The following is a 26,046-nucleotide window of genomic DNA, read 5'->3' as shown; positions in this document are numbered from 1 at the left end:
ACATTATGTATAATGTACATATTTAATATGAAGAATTATGGTCTGGGTAAGATAAAGATCCAGAAGGAAAGAACACCGTGTACTGTAACGTACATAGTTACTTTGAACTGAAAGTCAGTTTCAGATTAAATGTTATAATAAAACTGAAACACTACAAAGAACAAACCAAGATGCAGAAATCCTCAGTTTATGTTCAGCGCTGGTAAAAGTATATACAAAAGTCATTTTGTACAAGACGATTTACCATTTTACAATGTCACAGTGATTTTCACATTTAGCTAATGTACAAGATTCATGCTTAAGGAATGAATTATGATATATAAATAACTCACTCACAATACAGACACATTAATAGTGCTTAAACTGACAATCATGTCAATAATACAATCAAGGCATGATTTAGAAGTCTCTCCAACCACATTTCGACATCCCAATATGCAGTTTGTCTTTAGAAGATGTATAAAAGGTAATACAATCACAGGTCCAAAGAGGACAGAAGAAAAGCACACAGGAAAGGCCTGCAGCTCTTCCACAGACGTGAAAGTCTTGCTTAAAGTCACACCTTCCTTTTTCCTGCCCAGACAGAGGCATCATCTCCAAACAACTCGCTTCCTAAATGTCCTGGCAAGCCCCTCGTTTTCCATCGCCCCTCCAGGCAGACGTGCTGGATTTGAACTCCAACACATTTCACCAAGGAGCTGATTTATGATTGGATCTGCTGGCCGAATGCAAAAAAGCGCCAAATATTTGCACCTTTCTGAGCTCTCATCAATCAAGGTTAACTGTTTTGGCAAGCGAAGGAGCATCTCGGCAAACGCGTCCAAATGTTTTAAGGCGCTTGGCGGCTGTTCAAAGAAAGCTCAGGTAGAAATACTGAGCAAGCCGAGTCTTGTCGCTAATCTTGGAGCTCAAAACAATCCATGAGATGTGTGGTTTTCTGGCTGTGCATCACTAGCTGACCAAAAACGCTCCGAAGAAGCTTGACTTCTCGTCCATGTCGACGGTGCTTACATTGCTGACCGTCACAAACACCCTGTCGCCTCCTCCAAGCTGAAAAAGCCCCGCTTGGTAGATGGAATACAGTCCGTATTCCATGTCACGTGACCAGCAGGTCGTCCGAGCGTTTTTCATTAGCAAAATTGGCACCGGATACGAGCTTACTTTTTTATAAACATACTGCAACATCGGTTTCCCCCGAACTGATTCGCCCGACGTCCCGTCCTCTTCCTCGCGGTCACTTTCATCCTCCTCGATAAGCGTGTGTCGGAAGTAAGTTTGGGAGTAGATGTAATAAAGCCCGGCCTGCGGCACCACCAGTTCTCCATCACTTAACTCCACATTCTGGAGGAAAGCCAGACCCTTTTCAGACTCCCACGACTGAATCTTCTGGCCGTACACCTTCCTGTTCGGTTGACCTGCATTGTCAAGCCAAAGAGAAGGATTATGGGTCGGGTTTGACAGAAAAGCTGCATTGTTTCAGCATTTGGCAGACGACCGGAACAGGGTGCTTGTTTCAAAGACTCGGCTCGAGTTACAAACCAGCTTTTTGTTTCAGGCTAACGGCCACATATGAAACTGTTTGGTTTTTTTAAAGGGGGAAGACGTCCTCTGACCTACATTAAAGGTTTATGAGCTTCCTTTTAGGGAAGCCAACATCAAAACAATGTTTATTTGCAGGGATGCAATGCCGTTTTTGCATAGCATAGTGCTTTTCTATCTGATCTGGATGTAATCCAGTCTGGCAGCGTTATTTGGTGTACTTAAAAGGTGATTGTGGACTATGACCCAAAGATAAACGTTAAGTTGTTGTTGTAATAATTCAGTAAAAAAACGGAAACTGAAAAGAGTTGCATAACTCAAACCTAACCAAATTCCCGCAGCTAATAAACAAAGCTCAACTTTGATAAATCAAGTATTTCCAGGAACAAAACATACCTCCTCCATCTTTTTCTGGTATATAGCTCCCGGTCACATGTGCTGCGATTTTAGGCCGAGGGGAATCATCTTGATCTTGGATCACCAATGAAGGAAGTACACGCGAGACTTCGTCTGTAAAAAGCCCAAAGGTTAATTCACTCGTAGTTTATGTCTTCCTATAAATTAAATATGAATGTGCTGTGAAATACCTTTGACGGCAGACGAAATTTCTTTCTGGTAACGACTGGACATTGACTGTTAAAAAAAAGAAAGAAAAACACAATTTATAAAAGATTACATTTCAGGTTTCACAATGAGTGATGTGAATGGACCAATTCTTCGGCATCATTTCTCACAATTGGGTTTCCTCAATTTAAGCTTGGAAAAATTAAGGAAATTCCTCTATTAATTAAAAAAGGAAAAACGATCCAAGTCATAAATGAACTCATTGTCTACACCCTGGCCAGCTTTATGATTCACAGCCCCCCTCTAAAGCGGATACCTTTTCAATCAGAAAGTGGAGCTGTTGCGTGACCTGCCAGCAGGGGTCGTCCTTCCCCTCCGCCGCGTTCAGTTCCTGGCCCTTTAGCGTTCTGAGGTTGGCGCGCATCAAACACGACACGCTGCTCTTGGAGAAGGTTTCTTTCATCTGTAAAAAAAAAAACAAAAAAAAACAATTGTTGTACTTATGATTTAATGAGGAATATGGTTTAAACAATTATAACTAAATATTCTGCTCGGTGAGCAAGCAAAAAGCTTTTTGTGTAGCCTACTAGTTAAACATTTTACATGTGCATGAAATATGAATTATTGTTTTGCATGCATAAAAAGCAAACACAATTACATGTACTTATTTTTATTTAAATCAAATGTAGGTCCAGGGCAGTCAAAATATCAAATGGCAATTGCTTTAGATCTTCTCGTTCGTACCACATTTTATGATTCTTTTAGAAATTATACTTTCATGCAATTTTAGTTACATTTTTATACGACGCAAAATCAAGTCATTATATCGAATTGAGTTTCATTACCATATGATGATTGGTTGATCATTTTTGCATCCATAAATCGCAAAAAAATGAAGACATTTTGTTTTTATAATCAAAATGGTTTACATTGCATGTCACATGAAATCAAAAAATAAAGTCATTTATTTTTTTACATGCATACAACGCTAAGATAATTATATAATATTATAGATGCGTATCTATTTCTTAAATGATATTCGCTTGAAATCGTGCCATTGTATGTAAAATGTTAAAATAAATAAGACGCGGTGTGTTCCATTTATAATGTTTTGCATACATAAAATGCCAATCCATGCCATTATCATATATCTATCCATTCTATAATTTGATGAAATTCTACAAGCTTTTCTATGCATATAGTGCACAAATTAAAACATTCTCTGCTTATTTTTAAATTATTATACGATGATAATTATAACACGTTACATTTTGCATTTTATTTATATTTTATAATGCTATGCAAAAATAGACTTTTTAATAACATTGTGCATTGCCACTGATTGTCGTCTGCTGTTGCTTAACTTGTACTTCAGTCACTGAGCGACCTGTTGGCAGCTGTCCACTAAACAAAATGCAGGCAGAAACCACAGCAAACGAACCGAGAAACGCTTGCAAACAGTTCTTACTCGCTCTACAGTCTTCCATTGACTGCATTTCCGATGTGAAACATGCACAGCAAGGCGTTCAGGCAAACTTTGCACAAGTTCTGAGGTAACGTGCATGAAAACGCGTAAATTAAACCACCCTTACCGTCGATAAGACGTTGCTGAAGTATATGAAGGTTACAGCCACGGCTATTGTTTGCAGGAGAATTGCAGCCAGCAGCAGAAGCCCGATATACTGCATGGTGTGTGAGCTTGACATGCTGACCATTGCGTGTGTTACTGCAGCTCGAGACAAAAGCTGGGGCAGAATTCCTTCTCTACATGATATGAAAAAACATGGAGGCGGGGCAGCGCTTGACTAGCAAGGAAACGAAGTGCAGGTTTTGCTTTCCTGTAAAGATGTGCATGAAAAGCCTCTTTCGTTTTTGCTTTTCTGTTCAGTGCGATCATAATATGTAATAATTACTTGTAAAAGTTACATAGCTTAGCATAAAACGTATCTAAATTGCCTTCATCTCATTAAATCATGATTGCCCTGATGGAAAATCCTGTTTAAAGTCACAATTCACTCCAAATGTAAATGCTGTCGTCAAGTTTTTCCAAACCCCTAGGGGTTTCCTTATTCTATGGAACACATAGAGATGCTGTTCACTTTTATTGTGATTCAGCAAGAAACAGTTGCAGTGAATAGTGGATAACATCATTGTTTGTCTTCCATGGAAGACATATCTCCATATCTTCCATGGAACAACATGTTGGAGTTGGATACAACTTAACATAAAGTTGAGGAAATTGTGGTAGAATTTTCATTTTTGAGTGAACTGTTCCTTTAACCCTGTAGACCCTTTATCACATAGATATGAATTTCTAAGGACTCTTAATTATAAACATCATAAACCTTGCTGAAGAATATGTTGTACGACATGTCTTCTGTCATCTTATTGATAGTTCATACAGTTTAGCAAGTAAAAAGCCTTTTAGTGTAGCCTATAATTCTAAAAATGTGCACCTTCAGGTCCTGGTACAAGTCTTTTTGCCGTGATGATTTTTATAAAGTAAACAATTAAATCCAAGGTTTTTTGGTTATCCATACATCTTTTTTTTTTTAGAAAAATTGTTCAAATGTATTTATAAAATATGATAAATCAGACTTTTGAGAAATTCATTTGTACATCTCTCAATCATCGTTGTATTGAATTGCATTATGTTTATGCCCACCAAAATTAAAAACTACAGAGCTCTGAATCCTTTATGTAAAGGCTTAACAGGGTTAAGTATTAGACTGTATTAGACTAATTTATGTCTTGTGTAAGTTGATCATCATTAGCTGGTCCAAGTTGGCTATTAGTTGGTCTAAATTGCAAGAACATCTTGGATTAGAACTTGAACTAATGACTAACTTGCATCAGCATCTAGAAACCATCTATCATGTTCCAAAGCACTAGCTTAAGCTGGATTTTCCAACAGTTTTTAAAATAATTTACAGTTTTGTTTTAATAAATTGGTGTATTATCATTCAAAAACATGTTGATTTTCATTCAGATTCAAGTATTATTCTGTTGTAATGTTGCGCTGTTCTTGTTCGAGAAAACATGACCAGTTCTGACTGTATTTGATTTCTAACATGTGGTTGCAATCTGGTCCCATTTACAAAATCTAGGGGGTATTCCATGTATCGTGCTTCTCAGGGGCTGGCCATTTCTTGCCATCTGATTTAAAGAGCTATTCTGTTACTCCCATCAGCTTCAGCTGACAGGTTTAGGTGGGCCCCTTTAAAATAAGTCAATTCAAAATTTCAGGGTCCAAAAAGGAAACTACATTTTCTTCCTGTTGTCCAACCATGTATATGCTATATGCTATGTATATACTATAAGTTTTCACACGACAAAATGATTTGCTTATGCCATTCCAGGTGCTCCATAACTCAATAATCCCAAGCCAACTAAAAAATTTTCCAAAATACATGAACGTTATACAGCCCCCAAATTGTTTAATTAAAAACAGTGCTGCTTTTCCCCCATCCGTGAGTGTGATTATTAAGTTTAAAGACATAATAAATATGAATAACACTCTTTAAAAAGCACTACTGTTTCCAGCAGAACATATTTACTCATTAACCTGGAGGTGCTTACGTGTTCTCTAACATTACCGTTTATAGATGCTTTTAAAATGACTCCCAATGTGAGTTCACAGCGGAGCGGGATTGGGGCCTTCCGAAGCGCCATCCCACTCCACAAGCGTCAGCAAAGTTACCCAATATTGCTTTTTTTTTCATGGACTTGTTTGTGCCAGATGTGTCGCGCTGAGATTAGATCAGCTTCTATAATCAACAGCAGATGAACGGAGGTGACCAAACAGGCTTCGGCAATCTCCTGGGACAATGACTGTAACTTTCTCCTAAAAAGTAAAGCTCAGCAAAAATATGGAGGGCGTGCTTCTTTATAAAGGATCAGCAGTGCTCTTTTATAGGTTTATTGTGAATAACCAGTTTGATTGGCAATAGTGTCAAACAATGCTTGTGGTGATCGTTTACATTGATTCACTATTCTGAAGCCAAAGCAAGAGATTACAAAGCTAAACAAAATGTCCTTGCATGTAGAACAATGGAAAAACTGGTATGAACCTTGTTCATAATTCAAATATTTCTTTTAGTTTCCACACCCATTCTCTTTCACCCTCTTTCGTTCTTTCTTTCACTCTATCTCTGTCAGCCAGCTGCGTTCGACTGTGGTCTCTGAAGGCCACGGTGTTGACATGTCCTGCTCTGAATCGCAGGCAGCCTAAACAATGCAACGAGCTGCACTGTGGATCTGAGCATATCTGGCACAGACACGGTGGAAGGGAGGAGGAGGAACACAAAGAAGGAGAAAAAAGAAACACAACGGCAGGCGACCAGTGGACGGGCCGGAAACTTGGGGTTTTCCAGCAGAAACGAATGCAAAGTGTAGATTTGGCGGGTTTGTTTTAGCTGACGCCAGGAAAAGCTGCAGCCAAAGAGTGACAAACTCATCGCTTATGGTGACCCTGCCACATTCATACATCAGCAGAAAGATCTGAGGATCTCTTTTATGAGTGTGTGTGGGGGGGTTGTTGGTGTGGAGGGAGATTCTTCTGCCCATGAAACATGACTGTAGTCTGGCGCCATGATTGACCGATGTCCAGCACAGGAGAGAAAATCTTCCCCCACTGACTCCTTTTTTCTTGGAGCTGAATGTTTAAGCAACCCCTGAACACACAGGAACACTCTCTCATCGTAAACTATCACAATTTTCAAAAGGAAAACTATATCTAAGGAGCAGAATATCATTATGACTTGGATGTGGAATCGTTAGACTTAAGTCAGTAAGCAACAACCTACCAATGCCTAAGAAGCCACATACAATGTTCTGGCAACCACTCAGAACACATAGTAACGCCATGGTAACCATTAAGAACACCTTTCCAACCACTCAGAACACCGTGGCAACCACATAGCAACACCCTAGCAACCATCCATAATGCATAGCAATGACCTGGCATCCTACCTTTACATATAGCAACACCATAGAAACCACCCAGAAAACACAGCAATGCCATGGTAAGCATTACGAACACTTTTGCAGCCACTTAGAAGACCTTGACAACCACATAACAACAACCTAGCAACAATCCATTACACACAGAAACCACATAGTAACACCCTGGTAACCACCCATAACACATACCAATGCCCTAGTAACCATTTCGAACACCTAGCAGCCACTCAAAACACCTTGGCAACCACATTGCAACACCCTAGCAATCATCTACACAGCACCACTACAGAAACTTCCCAGAGAACAGCAATGCCATGGTAAGCATTATAAACACCATAAAAAAACACTCAGAGCACTTTGGCAATCACTTAACACCCTAGCAACCATCCATAACCCATAAAAAACAAATGGCAACATCCTGGCAACCACACAGAACACATAATAATGCCATGGTAAGCATTCAGAACTCCTAGCAGCCACACAACAATGCCTTAGCAATCACTCTGAACATTTTGGCAACAACATAGCAACACTCTAGAAACCATCCAGAACACATAGCAACCCATAGCAATGCCCTGGCTACCGCCCAGAACACATAGCAACACCCTGTCAACCTCTCAGAACACACAATAATGCACTGGCAACCTCTTAGAACACACCACAACACCCTGGCAACCTCTCTAAACACATAGTAACACCCTGGCAACAATTTGCAATGCCCTAGCATAGCGGTGTTTGCACTGGAAAGCACCGCTCAAGGTTCTGAATGTAATTCCGCTTGACAAAAAGCCTCAGGGCTGTTTCATATCAGCCTTAGGTTCACTGCTGTTATATAGAGCTGAACTGTGATATCATTGTGTTACTATGCACTTTTCCAAACTGATAGCAAGCTAAAGTGAGAACTAACAATAGGACCTCAGGGCTGGTTTTCCCTCCTTAGGGATTACTTAAACTACGCTGCAGGGGCCATAAATACTTGACAGAGTGCTGATGAATGTGTGATTATATCCGTTGTGAAGAACATGGGTGGGGGTTCACAGAGAGTTACAGGGCCTTGATTCAATGCTTCATTGCACTTGGGGAATCATGAATTTGGCTCGTGAAAAAAAAAAATTTGGGGGGCCCTACTTTATCGTCTGAAAAAAATTGCTGTTAGTGTCAAATGCTCAAAAATGGAAAACAGAGCAGGAGGAAATTAAGAGTAAAATCTTGAGCAAAAGTTTGTTGGAGCTATAAAGTCATGGGGGGGCTAAAATGATATTTTTACATGCCTAAGCCATGCAATCAAAGTGCCAAGAGACTTAAAGGCCGGGATACAAGGGCGTATTGTGCTTCTCAGTGACATCACTCCTGAGTAAGAGGGAAGGGAGACCGGGAGATTCCCAGTTCTCCTCTGGGATGAAAAAGGCAGAGGTTGATGTTGATTGCCACGTTGCCATATGGGAGGATTTTCCTGAGGGCTGGCCTGCCCTCGCTCCATCCATAGCCATCAGAGCTGAAATGAATGCATGCTATATATATTTGCTTAAGTTTTTAAATAGACATGCACTAAAGGTCAGAGATCGCTGAGAAAGTCTGTCTCGGACCGCTAAGGAGGAGAAGATTTCCTCGGCTGATTTATGTAGATAAAAATGTGAAGGCTTAGAGGGGTGTTGTGTGCTTTTACACTTGGCAGCATTTCTCTATTAAGAAGCTGTGAAAGCCAAATGGTCATTCATGGGTGGGGTGTGATAGATGAGCTACATTCTGACTCTGCGTGCAAATGCGTAAACTGACATGTCAAGTACAGAAAAGTACATGAAACAGGCTCAAATGTTCATCAGAATGTCTTGTCTGCACAAGTTTGACCACTCAGTGATGTACATAAAGTAATGTGATCGCCAGTGTAACTACAATTAATCTAATGAAACACATCTCAGCGTTACTGTAGCACTACCAAGGAACAGTTTAAAAACATGTCATCATTCACTCATTTACATTTATTCAGTTTCTTTGTTTGTGTTCCATAGAAAAAGGAATGTCATATAGGTTTGGAATGACATGGGGGTGAGTAAATAATGATGTTTTTTTATATATATATATAATTTTTTTTTTATTGAACAAAACTTTAATGAACTTTAATTATCAAAAAATTTAATTGTAAATGTACTGTTTCAGAGACAATCATGCTGCTCAGAGTACAGTCTTAAAGAGAGAGGGGTCTAATTTTCTGGACATACATGTAGATAGGATAGAAAAAAGCATGAGAAAGAATGGGAAAAAAGGATGGGCTGAAACATGGGCGTCGCTAGGCCATTTTTAGGGGGGCTATACCCCCCTAAAACGACTACTCAGCCCCCCTAAAATTTTGCGATTAGTTCCATAAACTGTACACAAATTCGTGATCGCCTCAGTCCCCTTAAAGGGGTCATATGAAACTTTTATAAAGAATATCTCTTTGGATTTGAGACTTTAGTCTTTGCAACTTTACAGATCTTCTTTATGCACCAAGAGCTTGTAACATTCCAAAGAGGAAGGAAAACTTGAAATCGCATCATATGACCCCTTTAAAATTTCATCTGAAAACGGCGGCAGACTTCGATCGGTTCCTCCCCGTTTTTCAGCGCATTCTTTTTCAATCCGCAGACTGCAGCGACGCAGAGCGAGAAGCAGAGGACAAGGTGTGTGTTTATCGATAGATTGTTAGAATATCTGCATCTGTGCAGTTCTTTGTCATAAATACAGTTTACAAAATATCATGTGGGAGCAATCGTTCCCCATCTACTGTAGCCTAAGTTTTCGCTGCGTTCACCCCTCATCACACCACAGGTTTCCTCCAGTGAAAATAAAGCACATGAAGGCAAATACTTTATAAAACGATGTTGCCATTTTCATTTGAATATATACAGTATATATATATATATTATACCCGCATTGGGGGCTGAGCCCCCCTAAAATGAAAATCCTGGAATCGCCCCTGGGATGAAATATGATGGGGGAAAAGTCATAATCTGACATAAACTGTAAACATACTGACATAAAATGTCTAAATTGACACAAAACATCAGAAATATGACAAAAAGTCATAATTTTGACATAAATTGAAATTATGACATAGTACGTCATATTCATAAGGAAAAAATAAATGAGATAAGTCCTTTTAACCTATTTCAACATAAAGTTGAAATTATGACACAGACCTACAAAGTCAATTATGAGATAAAATGTCAAAGCTGAGATTAAAATAAGTCATATTTATGACATATTTTGATATTTTAGTTTTTAAGTCATTATTATTATGATAATTTCAACTTTATTCTCATAATTGTTTGTTATAATTAGGTTTAGTAATCATTTTAAGTCTATGAGAATAGTGGCATCCACACCACAACTATGGCAATAATGACACAGAGGAACAATATCATTGGACGCGCTTTCAGAAGGATATTTTTCCAGCTGATGAATGATAAAAACATTGACAACCAATCAGAATCCATCTGACTTTAAAGAGCTAGAGCATTTAATGTGTCAGACAAGATAACTTATAATAAACAGAATGTCACTGTGTGTTGGTGTGGAGGCTTATATAGTTGTTATCATTCTTTTTAGTGTGAACTTTATGCTGGTTTTTGAATCAGTTCACAAATCACACTGAATGATTCATTTGTGAATTGGCCCGGTCTGCGTTTCCTAAAAGCATTGTAAGCCAAGTAGATTGTAGAGACCATTTGGTGCCAATTAGGCTTACGATGCTTTTGGGAAATGCAGCCCAGGCCAATTCACAAACGAATCATTCAGTGTGAATTGTGAACCAACCCAGCAGGTTCATTGAAAAGAATCAGTTCAAAATAATGATTAGTATGTGAATCGCACATTGCTATTGCTTCTTGGAATGGGTCTCAATGTCTTCATTGTGAATTAATGAGAAGCAACATGTTTTTATGAGAGGTAGCATGGTAAAAAGTATTTAAATGATTTAAATATTTAGAATAATAGTGAAGTCAAATGCATATAAAGCTCAGATACTCCAGTTTCTGTACACATAAGGAACAGTCTTTTAATGGATTTGCTCCTGTTTTTAAATACAGTTTTGCTTTTTCACACTGTACGTGTCATATTTTCCCAGTGAATTAGAAGTGAATTCTCTTCCAAACCAATTAAGCGCTCAGAAGTGGAGTGAAACTGTATTTATTTGTGTGTACATCAGGCCAAATTATTAACACTATTTGATTTATCATCATTTTTTAACGAGTCGCTGAGTGTCTAACTGTCATCAGCTCAGGAATATTGCACTAATAGTTTTGACAATGATCTGCTTTACAGAAAAATGGGAGGCCTGGCTTCGTGTAAGCAACTACCCTTCAATTCAGGATGCAATGAACAATGCAAAAGATAACGTTCCTCCAAGCGCTAGGTATGTGAACTACTCGGGTCTTGTTTTCCTTTGAAATATTCACACAGCTTTCCCTGATTAATCATTGACTACTCTTATTACAGTGTGCCATAATAATCTAGTGGGGATTTCAGACGTTGGCATGAAAACTCTTGTTTGAAGACTCAAGTTTGAACATGTGTATCAGGTTATGTAGCTGCTGGGAACAGGAACTGCCTCACACTTTGCCATCTAGCTTCTTGAGATCAAGTTTGGCCATGTGACATGACCTGTCATACTCTTGAGTAGGTTCACATAAAAACATCTCAGCTTTTTTCCAGTTTCTCTGTCAAAGCACGAACGATAACAGGTTATTCCAGTCAGCAGGATAATCTCAGTTCGGCCTGCAGGCTAACTCTGCCTGTGTTCTCTTAAAGAGTTAGCAATTCACCCTTCTGTCACAGTCACATAGAAAATCTTTGAGAAGCAAAAACAGAGCTAACTTCTTAAAGACTCTTCAAAGGAAGTTAACAAACACTGGATCAAATCAGAGGTTTTTGTAGCTGCAGAGAAATAGACAAAGTTCGTTTCAAGTTCTTCAGAGTTCATTTGTTCTGTTTTGTATTTTGTGATTTCAGTCAAATAGACACACCCAGAGAAGTTTATAGCTCAGACAGTTGCTCTTTTATACCTCAATAAGACTCGATATAATTCCTCAGTTATGTCTCATTTCAGTAAGTAATTAACACAGCATTAGGTGCAAGGTATAAGTTTATCGGTTTGTCACTGGGAATCAAACTTATGACCTCAGCATTGCTATAATGTTGATAGTTCAGCTGCTCCATGACAGATTTAGTGAGAAATGTTCATATTGAAATCCCTGAGTTTTTGAGATTGAGATCCCTTACAAAGAGACAAATGTGAGATTGATTTTTCTTTCCTATAGGCAGTGCTGGAGAACAGTGACATCTTTCACACACAAAAAAAAGTATTTTGTAGCCAAGTAATCACATAATCAAGACGGTTCCAAAACACAGCATCAAAAGAAACATGATTACAGCCTATACTGACTCACATAAACTCATCATACCTGAAAGAAGATAGTAGTATCATTTTGTAAACTGGCATGCAGAGTGGTTACAAAACAATAAGAGAAAAGAAAAGAGGACATAAATGTGGGTATTACAAAGATCGTTTGTTTAAAAAGTTTTCCCCTGAGAATAATAGTAGTGTCTGTAAAACATCACCAGAAATTGATTATTATCCCCACACTCCCAATTAGAGAATTCCACTCCGACCTCTTCCAGTCGCGTGGCGTACATGAGTCCGTCGTCTCTCAGCACGTCATGCTCACAGGTCATGATGTAAGCGGGCAGCACGGCCTTCAGCACTTTCATATCAGCAAGTAAAAGCGCCGGTCTCACATACAGCAGGCCTGGCAGCTTCTCCAGCAGCTTCGGGTCACCGTGAAGAGGAACCACGGGTTTATAGTTCTTCTGAAAGGCCACCGGAAGAAACTTGGTCCAGTCGTTCTTGGCTTTGGCCGCTGTTATCTCCTGACCCTGATCCAGAGCCGTGTGGTTGTTTGCCAGCAAAGCAGGAACAAGTTTCTGCTCACCGTTTAGCTACTGCAGCCAAAAGCAGGCCACGAATGATCTGTATAGGATGGGAATGTGGGCGTTCAGCTGGTACGAGGGGGTGTTGAAGTCCAGGGCCTGAAGCACAGGGTAGACCAGGGCCTGAACTTTGAATTTAATAGGAGTGCTACTGTCCAAAGCCATCTGTGAGAAGAGAGACAAACAAATGTGATTATCTTTAATGAGGAATACCTTTAATAACGTTCTAAGGCACACTAGTAAACAAAACATATAATTTAGTATTTGTTGATATTTGGTTCCTTTTTTTGTCATATACACACATATATATATATATATATATATATATATATATATATACAGTGGGGGGAAAAAGTATTTAGTCAGCCACCAATTGTGCAAGTTCTCCCACTTAAAAAGATGAGAAAGGCCTGTAATTTTCATCATAGGTATACCTCAACTATGAGAGACAAAATGAGAAAAAAAATCCAGAAAATTACATTGTAGGATTTTTAAAGAATTAATTGGTAAATTCCTCAGTAAAATAAGTATTTCGCTACACAGGGCACACGCCCGCTTGAAGGCTATATTCAAGAGTATCTGGACATTGCGTGTTATTCTGATTTGCCAGACTGTGTACTGAGACTTTTTCTGTGATGGAGTAAATTAACCTTTAAAGTCACGATTAACCCGTGAGGGTCCACGTTCTTCTCTAATCTATTTTTTGGATTTTGCTCTGCTGTGTGTCGACTCCGTGTTCACGGTGGGTGTTGTGGAGAAACATGACACCGAGTCCGCTTGTGTAATGGCGGCCGCACTAGAACACTCTCACAAAATGGCGGACACAACAGCGCCCCGCTATGTCACAGCTGACCTTCATGAGTCAAGTCGAGTCACGGTTGTTCTTTAGGAGTCAAGTCGAGTCACAGTTGATCGTCATAAGGCAAGTCAAGTCACAGCTGATCTTCACGAATCAGTCAAGTCACAGCTGTTCTTCATGAGTCAAGTCACAGTTGATCGTCATGAATCAAGTCAAGTCACCGTTGATCTTCCAGAGTCAAGTCAAGTCACCGTTGATCTTCCAAGTCAAGTCACCGTCGATCTTCCAGAGTCAAGTCAAGTCAAGTCACCGTTGATCTTCCAGAGTCAAGTCAAGTCACCATTGATCGTCATGAGGCAAATCAAGTCGCAGCTGATCTCCCTGAGTCACGATGAAGTCACGGTTCATCTTCATGAGTCCAGTCAAGTCACGGTTCATCTTCATGAGTTCAGTCAAGTCATGGTTTATCTTCATGAGTCCAGTCAAGTCACGGTCGATCTTCCCGTGTCCAGTCAAGTCACGGCCGATCTTCCCGTGTCCAGTCAAGTCACGGCCGATCTTCCCGTGTCCAGTGAAGTCACGGCCGATCTTCCCGTGTCCAGTCCAGTCACGGCCGATCTTCCCATGTCCAGTCAAGTCACAGCCGATCTTCCCGAGTCCAGTCCAGTCAAGTCACGGCCGATCTTCTCGTGTCCAGTCCAGTCACGGCTGATCTTCCCGTGTCCAGTCAAGTCACGGCTGATCTTCCCGAGTCCAGTCCAGTCAAGTCACGGCTGATCTTCCTGAGTCAAGTCAAGTCACAGCTGCTCGTTATGAGTCCAGTCACGTCTCAACTGATCGTCCAGAGTCTCATCACATCCTGTCTGTTGCACCCAGATCTTCAAGGTCAGTCCTTCGGTATCCCAGTCTGGTATCCAGTGTGAGGGATGCACCGCGGGTGTCTGTACGCGCAGCTGGTATCCCCAAACCCACTCACTCTAGCCCTCCTGTCCCTGAACTGATTCCCCTGACTGAAACACTTCCCTTGATGGGGATCGCTCTATGGTGTGTTTGGGCTGCAGACACCACCACAGAACCTCCCGAGGTGGAGTCGCTCGCTTCAGCTCCTTGCGTGGTGGTGGCGCCCAGCGATGCACTCTTAGCCTGTCGTGTTGCGGTCGAAGAGACCATTACTGACTTCTCCCTGTTTCCTGAAGTTACTGCTGTAGAACCTCCAGAGGTGGTGGCAACTGCTGCATAACCTCCAGAGGTGTCAGTGGTATCCATTTACGAACTCTCTGCCTGCCCAGCCACGGCCAAGGAGGCCGTTTATGAGTTCTCCGTCTGTCCTGTCATGGTCAAAGTGACCGTTGCTGAACTCCGCACCTGTCCTGTTAAGGTAAATGTTAATGAACTCTCCCTGTTTCCTGCTGGTATTGCAGAACCTCCAGAGGTGTCCGTAGTATCCACTTGTGAACTCTCGTCCTGTTCTGTTCTGTTCTGGCCAAGGAGGCCGTCTGTGAACTCTCTGCCTGTTTTGTTAAGTTCTGAATCAGCCATGGAGGCTGATTGTGATCTGTCTGTCCATCTAGATGCTGATTTTGAACTCTGTCTTGTCAGTTTCTGTCAGTCAGTCTGATCATGAACTGTCAGTTTGTCCTAGATCAACCTATGAATCAGTTTTTGAATTGTCTGTCTGTCCCATTTTCCCCAATGAGTCTGTTGAACCACCTGTCTATCCAGTTCAAAACAAGGAACCTGTTAATTGCCCCATTAGTTCAGTTTTGAGCCCAGAAACATAAATGCATTCCATGTTTGTCCCGTTAACCCTGTCACTGCCATAGAGACAATTCATGAACTATCTGCTTGTTCTGTTCCCCCAAATGTGTCTGAATTGTCTGTCTTGCCAGTCCTAGTTTGGGAGTTCGTTTATGAACTGTCTGATTGTCTAGTTTCAGTCAGTAAGCCTGGTTTTGAACTATCTGCCCACTCAGTTGTCACCAGAGAAAATATTGAGGAACTTCTTGTGTCCCCTGCCTCGGTCCTTGAGACCGTACATGCTCGTCTCAGTTTTCCCTAGGTCCCAGTCTTTACAAGGGGTTTATGCTCTGTCCGCTCCGCTGTCGTTGTTTTCTGCTCCTCCGTGGTGGTCTGCTGTCTGGCCCTGGTGGTCTTCGGCTCCGCCCTGGTGGTCTTCTGTCCCGTCTGCTCCGTCGTGGTGGTCTTCTGCTCTGTCTGCTCCGTCCTGGTGGTCTTCTGGTCTGTCTGCTCCGGCCAGGTGGTCTTCTCCTCCTTCGTGGTGGTCTTCTGCTCCGTCTGCTTCGGCCTGGTGGTCTCCTGTCTTGCTCTGGTGGTCTTCTGCTCCTACGTGGGACTCTTCGGACCCGTCTGCTCAGCTGTGGGGGTCCTCAGCTCCACCTGCTCTGCCGGTTTCACCCTGGCTCTCTGCTCTGCCTACACTGCCTCAGTCCCCGGTCTCTCCACTTCCACGTGGACCTGGCCCTCCGTCCCTCCCCCTGTTCCGCCTCCGCTCCACCGCCCTCCTGGATTATGAGTTAGGAGTGTCTGGAAGCCGCTCCTTGGGGGGGGGGCTATGTCACGAATCCAGTCCATGGACTTTCGTCCAATGAACACAAGAGGTCGCTCTCTCACCATATTGACACTCACTCCACATAGACTGTCACACATCGCTATGGACTACATCTCCCATGCTCCACTGCACTGATTGCGCACTCACTTGCATCCAATAACTCACACTATATAACACTCACTCTGATCCTGCTCTAGTCGCCGAGTATTGTTTTAGCGCTTACCGCTCATCATGTGATAGCTACTTTACAGAGCCATTCTAAATTCCTTAATCTAGTACTGCCTTGTTCTTAGTCTGTTTACCCGTGTCTTGATCCTTGCCTGTTATCTCGTTTTGTCTGATCTCTGCCTGCCCTGAAGTTTATAGCCTGTTTTAGAATTCCCCTTTGCCTTGCTGTTTCGGACTGTGTTTGCACCTCACCTGGACTCTAGCTCATGTTGTGGATTCCTCATTTGCCTCACCCTCAGGATTACGTTCACAGTCGACTGACTCACGCCTTCCTTTAGATACTCTTTTGTTTAGCCTTCTATATACCTGTTTGCCATTGTCTGACCCATGCCTGTTTTATGACCACGTCTCTGTCTTCTATTAAAGCTTATCAAATGGATCCACACGTCTCACGTCTCGTCGGCTCCGTTACAATAAGTAGGCAATACTGATACAATTCTGATTTGTCTCTTCGCTTTCATGATTTCTGATTTTGAAATATCATACATATTCATATATAATATAACAACAAATATTACATATAACATCAATTTACACCGCATGTTGATGACACAATGGAATCTGATGGAAGTGTGAAATTATGAAATGTAACAGTCCCAAACGTATGGCCTGAGGATCTGGAATTTGCAAAGAGGAAATCGTTTTGTGGACGAAGTACTTTTTATTTTTATTTTTTATGGTAAACCTAGAGTTTTACACAAATTGTTTAAAATACACACTTGTATGTTGAATGAAATGTATGATTATTGCAATTTGTTTATATTTAACCATTTCACAGATGCTGTTCCACAGATTCTACTCTGAAAATCAGAGATACCAGTGCAAATAATTTTTTTCCCAAGGAAATTAATGCATGCATTCAGAATGTATCACTCAGTAAGAAAGGAGTCCACTCTTGAGGCATGGTGATGCACATCTGTGCAGAAGTCACGCCTAGATGCAGCTGCACAAATCTAGGGCAGAGAGCACAATTGCATGCTTGTGTGTGTGCATACATAAAAAATGTACACTGCTGCAAGTCTTCAGTGTGAGAGACATGAACTGTCTTGTCTTCCCATCTGCTCACAGAACATTTGAGAAACAAGAGAAATTAAAACTATTGCAATTAGTGTCCTGTTTTACCCTTTTTTTTCTTTTTTTTTGTATGGGCCTTCTTTGACACACTTGTTATTTATATATTCGTATTTGTAGATTAATAAAAAATATTACAATCTAACTGGTCATTTTTAATACTTTTATAAATACTATCTATATATATTAATTTATAATCATCAGCATTACTTAATGCTTTGACACATATTTATAGAAAGATTACATTCTAAATGTACATTTTTAATACTTTATAAATTATTTAATAACTAATTTAATACATATTTTTTCCTTTCTTTAAAATTTTTTTTTTTTAATATAAATTGCCTTTTTTCACTCTCTGCATATTTTTATAATCTTCATCAGTATTACTTAATTAACAGCATAAAATAATTAGTTTCAGTAGCTTTGGGCCTGATCAATGTGTTTTTCTCCCCATTCATAATCTATTGCACTGACATGTTGCATAGCATTTCAAGTCTAAAAACCATTAGTAAATGTTTGAAATAAAAATATATTTAACATTACCAAAAAAACAAAACAAAAAAAAACTCTGGTTCTGCTAGAGGTTCTCCTTCAGCCAGCGGGTGTAGTTCCTAAAACTTCGAAACCCTACAGAAAACCGAAAGGGTCCAAAAGCGAAACTAAGGCATCCATGGAAACCGTCTTCATAGTGATCAACGGTGACATCCACTCCGACCTCTTCCAGTCGCGTGGCGTACATGAGTCCGTCGTCTCTCAGCACGTCATGCTCACAGGTCATGATGTAAGCGGGCAGCACGGCCTTCAGCACTTTCATATCAGCAAGTAAAGGTGCCGCTCTCACATCCAGCAGGCCTGGCAGCTTCTCCAGCAGCTTTGGGTCACCGTGAAGAGGAACCACGGGTTTATAGTTCTTCTGAAAGGCCACCGGAAGAAACTTGGTCCAGTCGGTCTTGGCTTTGGCCGCTGCTATTTCCTGGCTTGGAGTTGGAGTTGTGTGGTTGTTTGCCAGCAAAGACATAAGTTTTGGATCCCCGTTTAGGTACTCCAGTCAAAAGCGAGCCATGAACGGACGGTGCAGGATGGGAATGTGGCCGTTCTGCTGATACAGGGAGTGTTGAAGTCCAAGGCCTGAAGTGTGGGGTAGAGAAGGGCCTGAACTTTGAATTTAATAGGATCACTATTGTCCAAAGCCATCTGTGAGAAGAGAGACAAAAAATTGATTTTGTATTCTTTTTCTAGTCACTGGCCATAATTCTTACCTTGAAATCAGAATTAACCATAAAACGTCTTTAGAATCATTCATACATGTGAAAATCGGCTGAAAATTGAACAAAAAGTTCGGTATCCCATCTTTGTGCCAGTTTTTCTGGTGATTTTGGGATCTTCACCTTACAAATTGTTGTTGAAACCAAAAATGCTATGAAACAAATCATATTGTGTAAGAAAGTGCGATGTGCTAGAGCAAAACAGGCACTATTTTTGGAATCAGCACCTCAAAATAAACCCGAAACAAGTATTGGATATCATTCCGCAAATATAATGCAGGATGGTGAAATTCATTTGCAGTAATTTCTCACACCTGTTGGGCCACAGCAGCAGCTAGATTGGCACCGGCGCTGTCACCTGACACAGCCACTCTTTTCGGGTCAATGGAGTACAGACTCAACACCTCGGCTGTCAGGATGTGTTTTGATGCATGAACGGCTTCGTTATACTGATCTGGGAAACGTGCCTCTGGGGCCAGCGTGTACATGAACATACAAATTTTACAAATGACAGCTGGTAATTAATGTAATTAAGGCCCTTAAGGATGTAGAAATAAAAATATACAGTCGAAAATTGCTTACTCAATTGATATTACAACTCCATCCAACTCTTCAGCCATAGACCAGCACTGAAGGTAATATGTTTGCATCTCTTTAAAGAAAAAAGGAACAAAAGTTACTAATACAAATAAATTACTAATAAAATATATTTAAAAAAAAGCATTTTCATTTACTTCCACTGCCGAGTGTCCATCCACCTCCATGGAAATAGACCACACCTCTTTTCAAATGTGGCTCTTGGTCTGCTGCTGTGGACTCAAACACTTGTGCCTGCACTCCTCCAAAGGATGTTTCTGTGACCCTGATTGCTGGGCTAGACCGTGGCCCTTTATTTCATCCCATGATGCAGCATACTTTACAATATCAAAAGGTCGACTCAGTCCAAGACCGTGAGCTAAAAAGCTCTATGGAAAAAAAGACTACAAATTAGAGCGGATGAGAGAGGGGGATTGTTAAACACTCTCTAAGAGTCAGAAAATCTCTTTAAAAATATTCCTTTGTGGAATTCCTTTTATTTCCTTTTTTTAAAAATGCATTACAAGCTCAAATTCCACATTTTAAATTTGTGTTATTAAGAGCTATTAGATTATTTATTTTTTTGCATTATTTAACAAGATTAAACAAACGTGTATGGTAAATTTAAAGACATAAAATGTTTGGTGATTTTAGCATTCAACAATTAAAATAATACAACAATCATAGAAATGTCAAGTTTTAAATAAATCTTTGGAAGTGATATTCAATTAATTGAAGTAAAAATATGGTGAACTGACGAATGATCAAATATTTATCTCTTTTATTATTTGAGACAAATGAGCCAATCTTTTAATTGAAGCATTTTATTTGTTGTTAGAAAATATATATTTTATATGTTGTTAGTAAAAAATATGGTGAAAAGACAAATAATCAAATTTTCACATGTAAACAATATGTATTATTTAAGTTGTTACCAAAGTTATTGTTAGAAATATATATATATATATATGACATATATTATTTAAGTTGTTACCAAAGTTATTGTTAGAAATATATATATATATATATATATATGACATATTTTTTGTTAATTTCTAGAAAATGACACATGAAAGGTTTTAAAATTTTAATCAGGCATCTCACTAATTTTTTTTAAGTATTTATGTTTAAATACTGTATCCACATTAAAGTGACAATGGTGCATATTTGTATCATGTATATACTATATATAACCGAAACAAATGCAAAACTTACCACATGCATTACTCCACGCAAAACGGAATCCATAAACATGAGTTTCCATGGCTCTGATATTGTGCTGGGCAGGGGCAGATAAATATAATAAGCAGCTGCTATTGACAGTAAAATCGCCACGATCAAAACAGACCGCATGGTAATTATGGTTTCAGTAAAAGAACACAAGAAACTCATGAAACTACACCGGTCTCAGAGTTGACAGTGATTGACTGAATGATGTGGTAATACCTCATCTGACCCCAGAGCGCAGTGGTTTTGAAACAAGCAAATTGTACATTAAAAGTCCTCAGGTATGAGAGCGCTGAAGCCATCGTTTTTAATTTGGTGAAGTTGCAATTATTATTTTTTTGATGGCTAGCATTTATTTACTACTCTTGCCTTGATAGATATATTGAAAATCATGCAAGTGTTTAAGTAAACGATATCTCATGTTGATTTTATTGTTTTTATTTTTCCTGCACTCTAGTCTACTAGTAGACTGTGACTTTTATTTTGAAATAACCCTCACGTTCTGTCATGTAACATTGGAATGTACTGTATACCAGACATCTGTCAGCTCAGCGATGAAAGCACTACTCATGTTATACGATTTTACTGCTTTTACTACAACTGCTATTATTTCTATTAGTATTACATTTTTGTTATAGAGATATATTTATGTGTAGCTAATATTGGTCATCTTGATAATTCTGCTCTTCATGGTTAATGTCCTAATAAAAAGCATGGATTAATCCCAGGCTGTGAACAAATCACTCAAATATGAGATCTGATCTGATTACTGTAGTATTGTTAATGATCACTAAGTGGCGCTGTAGTTTCTCTTTTATATTATGGTCACCGATTCTCACCCTGATTACTATACTTCTATAGAAATATATATAACTTGTAAAACTTAATTAAATAGCAATTTCAACGAAAGCTCAAAAATACAGTCGGTAGCTACTGTCGATTTTTACTCACCTGTCACATTATTATAATGAGTTGACTAATTTGGCCCACAAATCAGGAAAATCAAAAGTCTTTTAAAAAACTTTAGCGTATGAGTTTGGAATATCATACATTTCGATGTATAATATTACAATAAATATTAGATTGAATTGAACTCTGTACGGTTATGACAGCGTGGAATATGAGTGGGAAATTCTAGATAGATTCCACTTTTGTGGATTTGTGAGATATCGTAGTCCTAAACAAAATGCGGTGTATATCATGTTTGAGGATGTGGACCCTACAAAGAGGAACTTAATAAGTTTGTGGACAAAGCACGTGAGTTTTACATTAATTGCTTGTGTATTTAAATAATAACTATTATTATTATTATTGTTATTGTTGTTGTTGTAGTTAGGCTACAGTTTGCATATACACAAAAAAAACTTTTTTTTTAATAATTTTTTTTAATTCATGCTTTAGGGTTAAATAATGTATGGTTCAACTTGCTTCTATTTCAAAACAAACTTCAACTTTTTTGGTTTCACGTTGTCCTCGTCCTTCCTAACAGATCAATCCCTGCTAACATCCCCTTTTGTCTTCATGATCAGTTATGATTAATGCGGTGACTGATGGAAAGGTACGGGAGAGTACTCGGTGTTATACGGTAAACTTTTACACCCCCATGTGTGCTTCTACATAGCTGACATGGCGGAGTTCCTCACTGGTTTGGTCTGGGCCGCCGTGGACTTCGCAGCAACGGAATGACATGCTTTCTATATTACGGGCATTTAGGGACTAAAGTGTTCATAAGCGAGTTTTACTGAATCCGAGGTAAGTAGACGCGTCTTGTTGAAAGTATTAACGCGGTAATGTAATTTTCAGAAGCGCTCTGAGACGTTGTTTCGCGAAGTTTCAAGTTGCAGAAATGCGCGAGCCGGCTGACTCTGATGGGAAAGGGAAGTCTTGAATTGAATGGAAAACGAAACGATACATAAACGAAACTTAGTGCGTTAAACTCTCAACACTTTTGCGTGAGCTGATTTACTTGACTTTTATTTGTGTCTATTTTGACAGCTGTATTTTTAGTAGTATAATTCAGCTGATACGCTGTGTGTACTTTTTATGCAGGAAAAATGTCATTCATCAATAACGCTGCTTTATCAAAATCCAGTGACACTTGTAATGCCTAAGTGAGAATTAACAGAGGAGGCTTTTATAACATAATTATTCGCTATTGTGATTCTGTCCACTGCATTCCCCCCGGAAAATTCTGGAATTTTTTTTTTGTCAACACGGGGGCCTGTTTGTATAATTTAAACATGTTGCATTCATATACCTTTACCCATGTAACATTTTTATAGGACACGGGTAAAGATGCCAAAGACGTTTGGAAAGTGACAAGTCAATTCCTAGCAACAAGTTTGCTTCTGCGTCACGCGAATAATTTACTTTTATAATGGCTGGGTTGTAATGAGCATGACTTATGTTGTATATTGTGTACATAAGGTCCAGTTCCGTCTACATAGCCATTATAATAATCACATACACTTCAGAGAAGCGTTCTAATGGGGAAACTGGTACGTGCATTGTAGAATAGCGTTCTATTGAGTCGAATCGTTTCAATGATTCACTTGAACCGATTCACAAAAACGGTCTAACGATTCGTTCTTTAATGAGACTGAGTCAGTCCGTGCGGTGCTTTCTAAAAACTCACCATCGTATTGAACTCGAGAAACGTCTATTTGGAATATTAAAAGCGATAGAGCTGACAGTACAGTGTTCTTGGAGCATACTGAGGATTTGACCGGACGGGAGTTACTTTAATGAGAGACATGTATGATAAATAATACGCGTAATGCAGTTGTCACGACTGAAAGAATCTCTGAATCGTTTGGAGTTGGGCTTTCTATGGGAGCATTTCAGAGTTGCTGTCTTGCACTTGAAAACTGTTTATTATAAGGATGATAGCGTTAAAATGTGAACAGGTGGTAAAGGACAAATACAGACGGTCACAAAATATGATTTAAGAAAACGCATTCAGTTGGGGTTTCGGATCGTTTCGTGGACCGGATCTTCTGGCCAGAGGAAACCCGAGCCCAAATACATGACGTCATGTGACATTCCAGAGCGAATCTTGAGGTGCAGACTTTAGAGACTCCAACCTGTGCATCAAGCTTGATTTCTCCCCTTTAAGTCACTGTTGTAGTATTTACAGAGGTGGAAAGTGGAAAAGTATCTTCTGTAATATGAGAGTGTTAAACAGCAGTGGAAACATCTCTTTTGTCATGTCAAACACATGGGTTTGCGGACTAATACTGTAGACTACTGAAGTTTTATTGTAAGTGATGCTTTAAATTATGTCCTGTGTGAAGGAAATGCACTTTTCTGTGGTGGTAACCTGACCACAGGGTGAGGACTGATTTGTCAGCATCTCACACCCCCATTAAGACACACAGGCGTACCCTGGCCCCTCCCAACCCTACAGCCCTTTGGCCCCAAACTCAGACGTTAAAAGAATGTGATGCTTGTAGGTATTTTCTAGAGTCCCATACCATTCTTTGGCGCAGTCACCAGTTCTGGTGATAACGCCAGGCTATGCTTAGTGCTTTATACACTTTCATTAACATTTAATGCATAAATGATACGTTTTTCCAAAGCAACCCGTTTAAAAAATTTTTTATAACACAATTGGTTTGCTCTCTGGGTTCTCCACTATCCACCACCTCTCTAATTTGAAGAGCGCTGATGTTATCGAAATACTTAGGCGTTTGAGCTAACTGCATTGGAAAATCAGATGCTTTGCTCTGTCTGTCTCCATTTCCTGAGAGAGATTGTAATGATCTGTCGAGCTGTCAGTACTACTTTGTTGTCTTTATCGAATCGGTTGTGCCGAATTATTGCTAATGCCAGTTACCCTGAGGTTAAGTGAGATGTCCTTCTGAGAAACTCATGGTACATTAGAGAAACATTTAGGCTTTTAGCACAGAGAAGGGTGGTAGTCGTGGTGGTTAAAGATCTGGTTTAGGAATGGGTGATTCATGGAGAATTACTGTGGACCCTGATCACCATCATACCCTTGAGCAAAAAACCCCACGGTTCCCTCCTACAGTGTTATTCTGTGGGATTTTTTCCACTGTTTTCGGTTATAGTTAAGGATATAAACAAACCCATATAAGTATGAGCAAGTAGTTCCAGTCCTTTAATTTGATTGGTCTAGCAGTGTTCCAGAAGTGATGATGTAATCCGACAGCGACTTTTGTCTGTTCATATCAATCTGTGTTTGCGTGTTCCATCGTTATGCTAGTAGATGACAAGAAGTGATTGAATCATTCATTCAACAGATTTATTCAAGGACACTGATTCTTTCTGGAATAACAACATAATATTCTGGAATTACAACCTAATATTTCAACTTAATTTTTAAAATAATTGTTTAATAGTGAAATTCCTGGTTCTGCATGGGCAAGAAAATTACCAACAGTCAGACAATTCGCAAAATCAACATCTTTATGAAGCTTTACATTTATCTCTCATTTTTAATTTGATTGTCATTCACAATATTTCAAGTTCTTTCCCAATTTAAGCCATTAAACACGTGACTCCGGAGGTCGGCCCGAGAGGGGGTGGCGTGTCTACGTGCCGTCGCGATGCGGACGTATGCGATTTTCTTGGAATTTTTATCCATAACTTGGAACGAGGGGCCATATAGAGGGCTGCCTAGCCCACGTACCCCTCACTGTGGCCGGTGTGAGGCGAGTCGAAGGCCCCCTCGTATGGGAACGCAAACTGAGCTCCAGGGGCTGTATGGAGAAATGTCTAGCCCATGTACCCACTTTAAATACGCAGTCCTGTACCTTTGTTTTATAATCTGATTTTCAAATCCTTTTTTTTTTTGCTTCAGATCAAAGTTTGTAATTTCACCTCTGGTTTGTTCATCACTGGTTCATAACTCTATCAAAGACTCTTTTTTTTTTTAAATTCCCAATTTGAAAAATGAAAGGGACTTCATTTTCATATCTTCATATGGCAGAAATTGTAAAATAAGTATATGTCTCCAAATTCAGCATATCTTTAAGAGTGAGTAATTGAACCATTTATTTGATTAATTTGTTCAAAAACACTTGATTGATTCAGTATCACCACTACTTGGAAAGATTCAATTGTTAATTCTAATTTTACTTTGTTTGGAACTGTTTTCATTGACGAAATAAAAATAGAGTTGAGATGTTTCTCCGTTCAGATGCTGTGGATGGTTTATCTCCAAACTGGTGCATCGTTTTGTTTTTCCTTCCTTTCTCTGACCTCTTCGTGAATAGGTGCATTGGAAGGCACAAACGGATTTTTAGGTGCTGAGA

At 39.6% G+C, this 26,046-nt stretch overlaps 1 protein-coding gene and 2 pseudogenes across 1 annotated transcript; 1 reads left to right on the top strand and 2 right to left on the bottom strand.

The window, feature by feature from the left end:
• Positions 1–186: 186 nt before the first annotated feature.
• On the bottom strand, positions 187–3,837 carry LOC107590350 (tumor necrosis factor ligand superfamily member 10-like). The gene is made up of 5 exons (XM_016279058.1): positions 3,696–3,837; positions 2,420–2,566; positions 2,127–2,172; positions 1,936–2,049; positions 187–1,415 (listed from the first exon to the last, which is right to left on the bottom strand). Exons 1-5 carry the CDS (start codon positions 3,816–3,818, stop codon positions 952–954), a joined length of 894 nt encoding a protein of 297 aa, XP_016134544.1. The 5' UTR covers positions 3,819–3,837; the 3' UTR covers positions 187–951.
• Positions 3,838–18,048: 14,211 nt separating this feature from the next.
• Positions 18,049–20,950, bottom strand: LOC107590349 (neutral cholesterol ester hydrolase 1-like; annotated as a pseudogene).
• Positions 20,951–22,391: 1,441 nt separating this feature from the next.
• Positions 22,392–26,046, top strand: part of LOC107590247 (fibronectin type III domain-containing protein 3B-like) — a 64,108-nt pseudogene continuing 60,453 nt past the window's right edge.

The sequence above is a fragment of the Sinocyclocheilus grahami genome, unplaced genomic scaffold, assembly GCF_001515645.1.
Source record: "Sinocyclocheilus grahami isolate Dianchi unplaced genomic scaffold, SAMN03320097.WGS_v1.1 scaffold126.1, whole genome shotgun sequence".
NCBI lineage: Eukaryota > Metazoa > Chordata > Actinopteri > Cypriniformes > Cyprinidae > Sinocyclocheilus > Sinocyclocheilus grahami.
Note: the sequence above shows the minus strand (reverse complement) of the source record. Positions and strands in the feature narration are given on the sequence as shown.